A 12,170-nucleotide genomic window follows, 5' to 3' on the forward strand; every position below is an offset into this window, starting at 1 on the left:
AACTTTATAGTAGAGAAACTTGCAAATACTACCTTGACCAAGTGATGGAGGTTACCACCACTAGTAATGTCATGAGGATAACATGTTTCCCATGATGTGACTAGCACACTTTATCTCTGTGGTATTCTTCTAAAAACCAATAACCCTAGTTTATCCTAAGAACAATAGACAAGGCCAGGCATGGTGGCTTACACCTGTAATCTCAACATTCTGGGAGGCCAAGGCAGGTGGATTACCTGAGGTCAAGAGTTCAAGATCAGCCTGACCAACATGGAGAAACCCTGTCTCTACTAAAAATACAAAAATTAGCCAGGCCTGGTGGCGCACACCTGTAGTCCCAGTCACTCAGGAGGCTGTGGCAAGAGAATCGTTTGAACCCAGGAGACGGCAGTTGCAGTGAGCCGAGATCGCACCATTGCACTCCATCCTGGGCAAGACAGCAAGACACCATCTCAAAAAAAAAAAAAAAAAAAAAAAAAAAAGAACAACAGACAAATCTAGATTTCAAAGACATTCTACAGGATACCTGGCCAGTATTTCTCAAGATGGTTTAGATCATGAAAACTAAGGAAAGACTTAGAAACTCTCACAGATCAAAGACTGGGGAGATTTGACAACTAAACGCAATGTGGTACTCTGGATTTAATCCTACAACAGAAAAGAGGGAGTTAATGGGAAAATCACTGAAATCTAAGTAAAGTATAGAGTTTAGGTAATAGTTTTTTAAAAAAGAACTAAAAAATAAACAAAATGGCTATAAATCTTGTTTACCCATCTGGAAAGTGGGAATCATAACACTGTATACTTCACAGAAGTTTTGTGAGGATGAACTGTGATAATTCAAGTAATGCACAACGCCCTATGTGCATCATGCTAGGTTAAGGCACAGTAAGAGCTCAACAACCATCGGTTGCCATTGTTACTGTTTCCGGAGAAATAAAACTTAGCTAGCCTCTTGTTGGTCTTGCTCAAGACACAGTTCACTGGAGGTTCCCAGAAAATGAAAACCATATATAACAACATCAATAACAAAAAAAGCAGCAAGATGCTATGACTCCAGATGAATAGCTTCATATAAATGTGTATGAACTTAATGCATAAGAATCACTTGGGAATCTTGTTAAAATGAAGATTCTGATTCAGTAGGTCCGGGGCAAGGCACAAGGTTCTACAATTATAATAAGCTCCCAAGTGATGCCAACACTGCTGGTCCATGGACCACAACTGGAGCAACTTTTCTATTTCTGTAGTTTTAAATATTCCCCATTTTAAAAAAAAGTTTAAACATTTGCTCCATTTATCATAACGTAATACTCATTTTAAAACACAAAACTGCAACACATACAACCCATCAGTCATCAACATCTTAAATAAGCAACCACGTAAGCAGAGTAAAAGAGATAACATCACATTAATGCTTGCCCACACATTATCTTATGACTATATACAGAAAAGTAGTATCTTTGAAAGTTAACTCATATACCATTTCTGATCTTTAACCATATAGCCATTCCTGAAGTAAATCATCACTCAAGATAACTTATTTAAAACTAAAAACAGTCGGTTGGGCACAGTGGCTCACGCTTGTAATCCCACCACTTTGGGAGGCTGAGGTGGGTGGATCATGAGGTCAGGAGTTCAAGACCAGCCTGCCCAAGATGGTGAAACCCCATCTCTACCAAAAATACAAAAATTAGCGAGGCGTGGTGGCAGGCGCCTATAATCCCAGCTACTCAGGAGGCAGAGGCAGAAAATTGCTTGAACCCAAGGACACAGGTTGCAGTGAGCCAAGATCGTGCCACTGCACTCCAGCCTGGGCAACAAAGTGAGACTCCATTTCAAAAAAACAAACAAAAAAAACACTAAGAAAAACTCTACCAGGATTTGAAAAATTTGCTTGCAAATACCACCATAAATCCACACAGCTGCAAATTGATGCTTTGAAATCTTCCAGCATTATCTTTAAAAAGCTTAACTTCAGTTATATAAAACTTTGTGTTGAGCTGTAACTGTTATACAGGTGCATCCTGGCCCACATTTCTTAGTAAATAAATTTCAAGATTGTCAGCAGTAGCATAGCCAAAGGGACATATTTTTCTGTGTATTCTTCTTCCTTTCAGTGAATAGTTACAGAGAGCTCTCCAGACAGAACACTTAAAAAAATTTTTTTTCAATAGAAAGCTAACTGTAACCTGCCAATGCCAAATGAATTCTTTCTTAATTCTATTCCATTTAATAAACTTTCACAAAGGAATAAGGAAATTTTGAAGCAAAAATACATTATAGAATTCTAGCCACTAAAAAACCAAAATTTACTTTAGAAAGCTACTTACAATGAATATCAACTTTAAAAATCAAGTATATTTCTCATCTAATTGTATTAGGGGCCCAGGTACAGTGGCTCATGTCTGTAATCCCCAGTGCTTTGGGAGGCCAAGGTAGACAGATCACTTGAGGTCAGGAGTTTGAGACCAGCCTGGCCAACATGACAAAACCCTGTCTCTGCTAAAAATACAAAAATTAGCTGGATGCAGTGGTGCATGCCTGTAGTCCCAGCTACTCGGGAGGCTGAGGCAGGAGGACTGCTTGAACTCGGTAGGTGGAGGATACAGCAAGCCGAGGTCACAGCACTGCACTCCAGGCTGGGCGACAGAGCAAGACTCCAGCTCAAAAAAAAAGAAAAAAAATTACTCTATATTAATATTCATAGTTATAGAAGCTTTTGTTTTTTTGCAAGAAAATCCCTCTACCTCTAAAGTTCACCTCCTCAGTCTTTCAACAAGGCACAATCTCCCTTCTTCGTAATGTCTTATGACAAAAGCTTCTGTTGAAAGGAGTGGGAACTCAGTGTTAATGACTGTAGACCATAGTTATAGCAGCAGTAAGAAAGAAAATGAAGGCAAAAAAGAAGGTCTCTCTCCTGATAAACTCCAAGACAGTTGTAAAAACTATCTTAGATAACCACATTTTTCAGAAGTACACAAAATTAACAACTCTGAATAATTAAAGAAATATGTTTTGCAATTATTCAAGATGAGTATGCATTGTAATAGATTCCTTAAATTAGATTTCACAAGGTTTAATTTTTTTTTTTTTTTGAGAAGGAGTTTTGCTCTTGTGGCCTAGGCTGGAGTGCAATTGCGTGATCTCCGGCTCACCACAACCTCCACCACCTGGATTCAAGCAATTCTGCCTCAGCCTCCCGAGCAGCTGGGATTACAGGCTACCACACCCAGCTAATTTTGTATTTTTAGTAGAGACAGGGTTTCTCCATGTTGGTCAGGGTGGTCTCGAACTCCCAACCTTAGGTGATACGCCCGCCTCGGCCTCCCAAAATGCTGGGATTACAGGCGTGAGCCACCGCGCCCGGCCACAAGATTTAATTTTTTTTCACCTGTAGTATCAAATTAGACCAATTACTCCTCCTCACTTTAGATATGGCAGAAAAATAAATAAAATATTGGAACAGGTAAGTAGTCAGAATATACCAGCATATGATCTGTCTGCATATCCAACTAGAGGATTTACTCTCAAGAGACTTATTTCCTATTTTATGAGTAGTTTGGTTCCTGTGTTTCCTCTAGATATTTCTACCTACTAAACATTTCATTGCAACTATAAATAAGAAAATGTGAGACTAGGTATGGTGGCTCACACCTGTAATCCCAACACTTTGGGAGGCCAAGGTGGGAGGACTGCTTGAGCCCATGAGTTCAAGACCAGATGAGGCAATATGGTGAGACCTCATCTCTACAAAAAATTGTAAAATTCGCTGAATGTGGTGGCATGCACGCCTGTCAGGATGCTGAGGTGGGAGAACCGTTTTGAGCCCAGGAGGTAGAGGCAGAGGCTACAGTGAGCCGAGACTACACAACTGTACTCCAGCCCAGGTGACAGAGTGAGGCCCTGTCTCAAAGAAAAAAAATTGTGGGTGGACAATATGACTCTTCTATTCACTTAACTCTAGTAGCATACCTATAGAGATCTGAATCAAAGCTGAGATTCAAGTCTTTTAATTAAACCTCAACTCTGGTGGTTCTAGTAAAACTTTACTGTTCAAAACTTTACAATGCACTTTGTAATTAATTAAGATGAAACTTCAATATCAATTCAATCCTTAGAGTGGAGGCAATCATATGAGTTCTAATTAATGCAGACATAGCATCAACTCAGGTTTTATAACTCCTAGACCAATACTTGTTCAATAACGCTGCTTTCCATAACTGTTCCTTATTTTATTCTGTATGATATTCTTGTTATCCAAACGGTACCTATGAAAGCTGATAAACTAAAATATAACTAGTTAGGTCAGAAAATTCCATGTGTCAGGCCGGGCATGGTAGCTCACACCTGTAATCCCAGCACTTTGGGAGGCCAAGGCAGGTGGATCACTTGAGCACAGGAGTTTGAGACCAGCTTGGCCAATGTGGCGAAACCCCATCTCTACATAAAAAAATACAAAAATGAGCTGGGACTGGTGGCCAGCGCCTGTAATCCCAGCTACTCTGGAGGCTGAGGTAAGACAATCACTTCAGCCTGGGAGACGGAGGTCGCAGAGAGCCAGGATCGCACCACTGCACTCCAGCCTGGGCGACAGAGCGAGACTCTGTCTCAAAAAAAAAAAAAAGAAAAATAAGAGTCCAAGTTTCAGATTAAATACAAATACTACTACTTAATTTTAGTTTTCTATCTAACATTTTTCTTAATCTTCTTAATTGCCAAAACCTTCCCGTTTCTTGTCCACCCCCATGTCGCCATCACTGTAATTAATGTTTTTGTTATATAGTATCCTGTGTTACACAAAATATGCTGGTTACAATAAGCAAATATTCAGTGCTCATTATCCCAGAAAATATTTTAAGCCCTTTACATGAAGCATCTCAATCCTCAAATTTTTTTTAATTTTATTTTTCATAAATTAGAGAAGGTCTCACTATGCTGCCTAAGCTGATCTCCAACTCCTGAGTTCAAGTGATCCTCCTGCCTCAGCCTCTCAAAGTGCTGGGATTACAAGCATGATCCACCAAACCCAGCCATGAACTTTGAATAAGATAATAGTGTAATCCCCTCTTTAGGGGGCAAAAATCAGAGCTTCAGAGATTAATTTGCCCTAATTCACACAACTAATAAGAGGTAGAAATGGAATAAGTAAACAGTTTGACTCCACATTCCTAATTTCTAAATATGATAATGCATATAACTACATGGATTATAAATTAATATGCAGATAACTCAAAATTTGGGAGCTACAGAATTTGAAGAATCTTCTTTGCAAACACTTGGCCCAAGCAAGAACTCTTAACACCTTCACAGATAATTAAAACTCCAATCTGAAAATAAAACAGGGCGCAGTAATATTTCAACAAATGTTTGGCTCAGCACTGTCTAAAACTTTCTCCAGTAATAGAACTTTTCTATGTACTGTCCAATATGGTAGCCACTAGACACATATGATTATTCAGCACTTGAAACATATCTAGTACGACTAAGTAAATTCTGAATATTTTGTAATTGAAGCTTAAATAGCCACATGTGACTAGTGGTAACCATATTGAACAGTACAGATATAGAAGACAAAATGCCAGAAAAAGATGAGTGAAAAAATTTTTACTGCCTTCATCTAGAAATTTCACTAACAGTCAAAACAATTTAAATCTATTTTACATGCTCCAGCTTAATTATTAGCTCAAATATAAACTTCCAAATAGATTTAAATAAACAAAAACTTTCTATATTTAAGACCTACTGTGTATCTGAATGAAAAAAATTAAAACCTGTATTATGAAAAAAGGTTCGTATATCACAATTTTTTTAGTATTTTGGACAGCTAAGAGGAAAACCTGAAAACTCTGCTACCTATGAGGAAAACTAAACAACAATAATAATAAAGAAAAAAGAGAGTGAAGTTTTCAACTCTCTTCATAGTAAACGACTGATAACAAAGTGCTTACTTACCTTGATTCTCCACTACTGTTTCTAACACTTTCTTCATCACTGTGTCCATTCATTGTAAATTATTATTAAGAAGTTTTAAAGTAAAATATAAATCTTCCCAGTTTAAAAAATGAATATAAATACTGACTCCTTGAATATAAAAATTCACAGATAAATTTTCTTCAACAGTCACAGGTTTTCTGGGACTCTCCTTTCATTCACCTAAAGAAAATATATTAACAAATTAAGAAAATTTCCTACAGAAAAAAGGTAAATAAGCCCTGTTTAAAACATATAAATCTACGCAGGCCAATTAGACTAGAGGTGGTAAGGAAGAAGTGGAGGCCTTTTATTAAATACTTAAAATACCTAGACTTCTAGTAACCACACTCCTGACTACTAACTGGAATTTAGTATGCTACTGCTAGTATACTTCGGACAGAAGAATTAAAATACTTGTGGAGTGATATGATCTTGAGAGACTAACTGAAACTGCAACTATCTAACAATGTTTGTATAGACTCCTAAAGCAAGGTGATACGAAGTAACATATGCATACATCCCAAGAGTAGATAACGGAGTCTTATTAGATAACTTGGTCGAATAAATGAAGTACGGGGTGGGGGGAGGTTACCTTTAATCAAGCCCTCATTCCTCCCACCAAGAACTTCATATACTTGAGTGAGAAAGTTTTGAAAACGCTCCCATGGGAGGCACAGGCAAATAAAAGATATCATATAATCTCAACAAAAATGCACAGATCAAAATAAATGTGTTCTTTAACAGGTAAACGGATAGTGGGATAACGTTTAAATAATACTTAACCAGTTTGCACTTGGTTTTTATTTTGTGAAAAAAATTAAAAAGGTAATAGAATATCCACTATATCTGATTTTTTTACGTAAAAAAAATGGGGCAAGAATAATGAACCAAGACACACCATTTCCACCTTTAGAGATTTCGGTACAACACTGAAGAATCACCTACAAGCCATCCACGAATAAACAAAGGAGATCTCTGGCAGGGGAGGGAGAGGAAGAAGCGGGGGAAGGAGACGTCAGATCCTTCCCCAGCCAGAAAGTACCGAGACAGCCAACTGAGAGCAGAGCTGTCCTCCGACCTCAGCAAACAGAATTCACTCCTACGATTATTTCCCTTTCACAAAAGAGGGAGGGAAACAGACTGTTACCAACTCAATGATAGCAAAGTCTGCATCTGGATCAGGATGTTAATTCTCTAGACTATAGTCCAGTAGACTCTGCAAGCACAGGTTATCTAAAAAGTAACCGTTCTACTCGACATTTATTCCTAATGTTAAATATTAATCTCACCCTACTCAAAGAGCCTTACTGAACAATTAAGTCTTAAAAAATCGATGTTAACAAACTGCCTTTCCCGTTTCTTCCTTTAAAAAGTTCACTCCCCTTTTCGTTCTTTCATTTTCACCTTCCTTTCGTCCCTCAAAATGGCTTTCTCTGTACATTTTAACTTCCTTTCTCCCCCATCTCCCTTATCCGAAAAAGTCCTCTGAAACCCTTCCACAACCTTAAGTTCTGAAGCTCCAAGCGCACACAGCGCTCTTTCCTCTCAAGTGTCTCCATGAGGACTATCCTAAGTTACCAAACGTCTTCAATCCCCTGTCTTTTAGCAGTTGCTTTGCTCCTGCTAAGTTTTTAGAGCGGCACTCGAAAGAGGTTCGGAAATCATTCTCCTTGCTCATCCATCCAACGCTCTCCAATCAGCCTCCCTTGCGGACCTGCCCCCTCTCCCAGGGCCTCCATCCCGGTCCGGGAGTCCCTCTTCCCGCCTCAAACTTCCCGCAGACCCGCCCCGCGCCCTCCCAGGCTCGCCCGAGCCGCCGCCCCCTCCCCCTCCCGCCGCTCCCCACGTGCTGGGAGCCCGGGTCGCGGCGGGACCCACGCACCGGCTAAGAGCCAGCCATTCACCGGTCTCCTCTCGCGGCCCGGTCGGCACTAAGCTGAAGAGGCCGAGGCAGGGCCGCCAGACCGGCGTAAGTACGCGTTCTGCGGCCGCCGGCCTGTACTCGCCGCTCACACGCCCCCTGCGCGCCGGGCCCGTACACCGCCACCGGCACTCGGCGAGCCAGCCGGCCTTCGCCCGGCCGCTGGGCCGCCGCCTGGGCACCGCGCCGCGCCCGCCCTCCACCCGGCCGGCTCCTGTCCTCCCCGCCACATCCTGACCCGCCTGCTGCCCCCTTTCTTACCGGCAGGCTTGGCGGGGCGGAGGGAGCCGACTCCAGTCGACGGCCTCCCCCGCGCCCAGGCCTGGGATCTCCGCCGCCGAGGTCCTAGAGCTCCGGCGTCTCCGGGTAAGGAAGAGTCCGTGCGGGGGAGGGGGAAGGGGACAGACGCGGAGGGGAAGGGGAAGGGGAAGGGGAAGCCCTGGTCCGCAGCACCAACGCGCGATCCCCTGCGGAGTGGAGCTAACAATTCATTATTGAAGCACCAACGGCGAGGGCAGCAAGAGCTAGAAGTAACGAGTCGTCGCCGCCGCCGCCGCCGCGCGCGCTCCCGCTCCCGCCGCTTATCTGCCCCCGGCAGCCGCCATGACGCCGAGAGAGCGAGCGAGCGCAACCGTCTCCGTCGTAGCCGCCGCCGCCACCGAGGTCGCCGTCGCCTCCGCCTCCCGCGCGACGTAAGCGCCTCTGCTCACTCCCCTTCTCTACAGAGCGCGAGGCGGGCAGGCGAGCGGGCGAGTGCGCGCACGCCGAACCCTTTCGGCTCGCGCGCGGGCGGCGGGAGGGACTACGTTTAAGAGTCGTGGGCGTAGGAAAAAAGCGATTGGTACTGGGGCGGGGCGGAGGGCGAGTGCGCGCACGCGCACGAATGGGAGTGCGCACGCTGGCTGCGCGGAGGCCGCCGGACTCTGACTACGCGGAGGCCGTCCCGACTCTGGTCGCGGCCTTAGTCCGCTGATCCTCGCTTGGGTGCCCGCCCTTAGCGGCGCGGCGTTGAATTCCGGGAAATGGGAGCTTCAGACTCGCTCCGTGCGGGTATGGGCGCTAATGTCACTCGGGATGGTTGCGCAAAGACGTCGCGGCGGAGACTGACAAGGAACCGGGGAGGAACGGGGGTGGGGAGAGAGTGCGATGGTACTCGGGAAGCCGGGAACGGCCGCGCTGAATAAGCCTAAGGGGCCGGGTCGCCAGGAGTGTCGGGTAGCACAGGCCTCGGCTCCGTCGGAGCGCCAGGCCTCAGGGTCCGGGCGGGGGCTGCTGCGTCACACCAGGCAGCCTGGGAACGCAACTGTTGGGCAACCGTGGTGGCCTCTCGCCACCTCTTACGTTTGGGCGATCTGCGACTGATGCTCCCTCGGGAGCTGATGTCCCGCACAGGCGGGGCGCCTGAGGAGGAGTGAAAATAGAGACCCGGTTGTTGACAGCCTGTGATGCCGCTTGATTCCTGTGTGGGTGGCCTGGTTTAGAAATACACCAACCCTTCCTTTCTAGGTTCCTCCCCGGAGGGCGGGGTGAAGGGTGCGGCACCGAATCGCAACAAAAAATGCTACTCGAGGGGTGTTAGTAACTGTCTCAGCTTAAGTTGCTGCCTTTTAGCTGACAGTTTGTATCGTAACTGTAATTGTGGGCCTTAGTTAAATCCCTTCAATGTGTTGGAAACATCTTTTTTAAGTGTGTTTTTGAAACATACGTAAAGCATTTTTAAATGCTTTTTTGAAAACATTGTTTTTTAAATCAAAATTCTGTTACACGTTATTTTTTTCAGTCTGCAGATGGACTTGACTCACTCAAGGTTAATGATTTTTGTTTTTTACTTATTTTTATAGAGGCGGGGTTTTGGCATGTTGCTAGGTTGGTCTTGAACTCCTGAGCTCAAGCGATCCGTCTGCCTCTGCCTTCCAAAGTGTTGGAATTACAGGCGGGACCCACGGCACCCAGCGGCCAAGGTTAATAATATTTAAAAGTTTCTAATTCCATTGTTCAGTTATTTGATTTGGCGTAAAGGCCCACTTTCCAAGTCAAATGAGTTTGTGGTAACATGCATTCCTCAAATAATTATTTTTCCGTTGTGGGAAATATTCCAGAGTTTTAGGCTACCAGCTGTTTAAGCAATTTGGTTCAAATCCTTCAAAAAAAATCTCAAAACATAACTCCATATATGTATTTACTGCATATTGAAGGGTATATTCACCTGGAGGAGTAGGGGAAAGCAGACAGATGCCCATGGCCTTTTTGAAAACATGTATCTGTCAGCAATAATTGAATAGCAAAACGAAATGGAACACTACCGTCCTTTGCAATATTAGTTTTAATACTGGGCTGTGAGGGATAAAAGGATCATACAAATCTTCATTTCTGAAGTCCCTAGAGTATTATGAACTGAGTGCTAATTTTTCATATTAAGCTTTATGTTAATATCCTCAATGATAGGAACTTCCTGTGCCCCTAATTTCTCCAGAGAAGCTAACGATTAACATATATAAAGTGTTGTAATCAGAAGTATAGTTCAGTTAATAAAGTCCTCAATTACAACTCTGACATTTTGTCATTGTCTTATGAAAATAATTACTGTATAATACAGTCTATTTTACGTTTTCCGGAAGCACATCAGACTGTTTTTTTTGTTTTTTTTTTAACTACTAATTGTGCCATCAAATATGCTATTCTGCCATATTGTGCCATCAAACATGCTATTCGAAAAAATATCTTGCCCAATTTGCAATAAAATATTGAACATTGGAGATTTAGATTTCTAGTAAAATCATACTTTATTGCTTCACAGAAGTAGACAGTAGGTGGAAAATTGCAACAATCTTGCCAGTTTATTTTTTAAAAAGCGTGTAGGCAATCCAAAGATACCTTTTAGGTGATTTATCAACGTAGTTAAATTTGCAGTGTCACTTTATTTGAATAAACTGGCTTTATCTCTACTTACTGATACTAAAACAATATCCAAACAGTTGATAATCTCACGTGACTAACGAAAAATTCCACATAATTAACATTAACCAGGAGGTTTTTTTTACTATTTAATTTCCCATTTTTTAAATTTCATATTCTTTGGAAAGAATATTATTTTCCAGAATCTGAGACATTTTGTGGGTCCTTAATTGTGATGTGCTTTACTAGGCAAAGTACTAAATGGGTATCCTTAGGTGGGGATAGACTGGGAACCACATATCCAGAATTTGAAATATATAACGTAAACAGGATGACTTGCTCCTTTGTTAGCTTTTTGGATGCCAGGGTTGAGATTTTAATTCCATAATTATCTTCTTGTTGCCTGGAGGATTTGCATGTGAGAAACCACAAAAACAATCAAGACAGTATGAAAATACCCTAAAATCTCAACGTATGACAGTATTTCCCATGTCCTTGCCAAACCAGAGGAAGTCTTTCCAATATGATTCTTAAATTTACGAAGTTCTGTGAATAGAACCCATGAAATCCTAAGTCATCATCTAGTGAAGATTTACTGTACATTTTCTGTTTTCCTAGTAAGAAATTAGGGGAGTTTAGTTCCCAGTGTTGAGCAAGGGACAGGACTCAGTTACCTGGAAAGTTCAGAAACTACACATGCCTGACCCTCGTATTCTTCCCCTCTTCTGATATGCAGAATTTCTAGGTTCTAGATGGTATTTGGGAAGTTTCCCAGATTATTGTGATGTCCACCAGTGGCTCATTCGCCTTCTTTATGGTCACTGTGTTTGGGGATTTTGACTGATAAATTCTTGAATCACTAAAAGCTAAATTTCAAACAAAATTCTTAGAGGTGATACTAAGAGGCAAGTATGTATAAAATCTAATAGGCATTGAAGAAGATACAAAGATTCCATCCTCTGCTGCAAAAATTGTGTGCATGCAGAGTAAGAAAGAAGGTTCAGTAGCCAACCTCAAAAATATTAAAAAATAGTTGCATTGATGCTATATCACTCCTTTCCTTGCCCAGATGCTCTCTTTCTTTCTTTCTTTTCTTTCTGTCTTTCTTTGTCTTTCTTTGTCTTTCTTTGTTTTTCTTTGTCTTTCTTTCCTTTCCCTCCCTTCCTCCCTCCCTCCCTCCCTCCCTCCCTTCCTTCCTTCCTTCCTTCCTTCTTTTTTTTTTTTTTTTTTTTTTTTTTCTGACAGTCTCTGTCACCCAGACTGGGGTGCAGTGGTGAGAACTCAGTTCACTGCAACCTCAGTCTCCTGGGTTCAAGTGATTCTCATGCCTCAGCCTCCCAAGTAGCTGGGACTACAGGCGCGTGCCACCACGCCCGAC

The 12,170-nt window shown here is 42.5% G+C and overlaps 1 protein-coding gene across 2 annotated transcripts in view; it reads right to left on the bottom strand.

Moving 5' to 3' along the window:
• The window catches only part of CHD1 (chromodomain helicase DNA binding protein 1), a 77,734-nt gene extending 67,088 nt beyond the window's left edge, over positions 1–10,646 (bottom strand). Inside the window, exons 1-2 of one of the 2 annotated variants that reach the window (XM_010362912.2) lie at positions 8,159–10,646; positions 5,956–6,156 (exon numbers count right to left, since the gene is read on the bottom strand). In XM_010362912.2, coding sequence (XP_010361214.1) covers positions 5,956–6,008 — 53 coding nt within the window. In that variant the 5' untranslated portion in view covers positions 6,009–6,156; positions 8,159–10,646. The remainder of the gene's footprint in view (positions 1–5,955; positions 6,157–8,158) is intronic. The other variant, XM_030927208.1, reaches the window with a different exon arrangement.
• Between the last annotated feature and the right edge of the window lie 1,524 nt (positions 10,647–12,170).

Source organism: Rhinopithecus roxellana, chromosome 3, assembly GCF_007565055.1.
Source record: "Rhinopithecus roxellana isolate Shanxi Qingling chromosome 3, ASM756505v1, whole genome shotgun sequence".
In the NCBI taxonomy this organism is placed as follows: Eukaryota; Metazoa; Chordata; class Mammalia; order Primates; family Cercopithecidae; genus Rhinopithecus; species Rhinopithecus roxellana.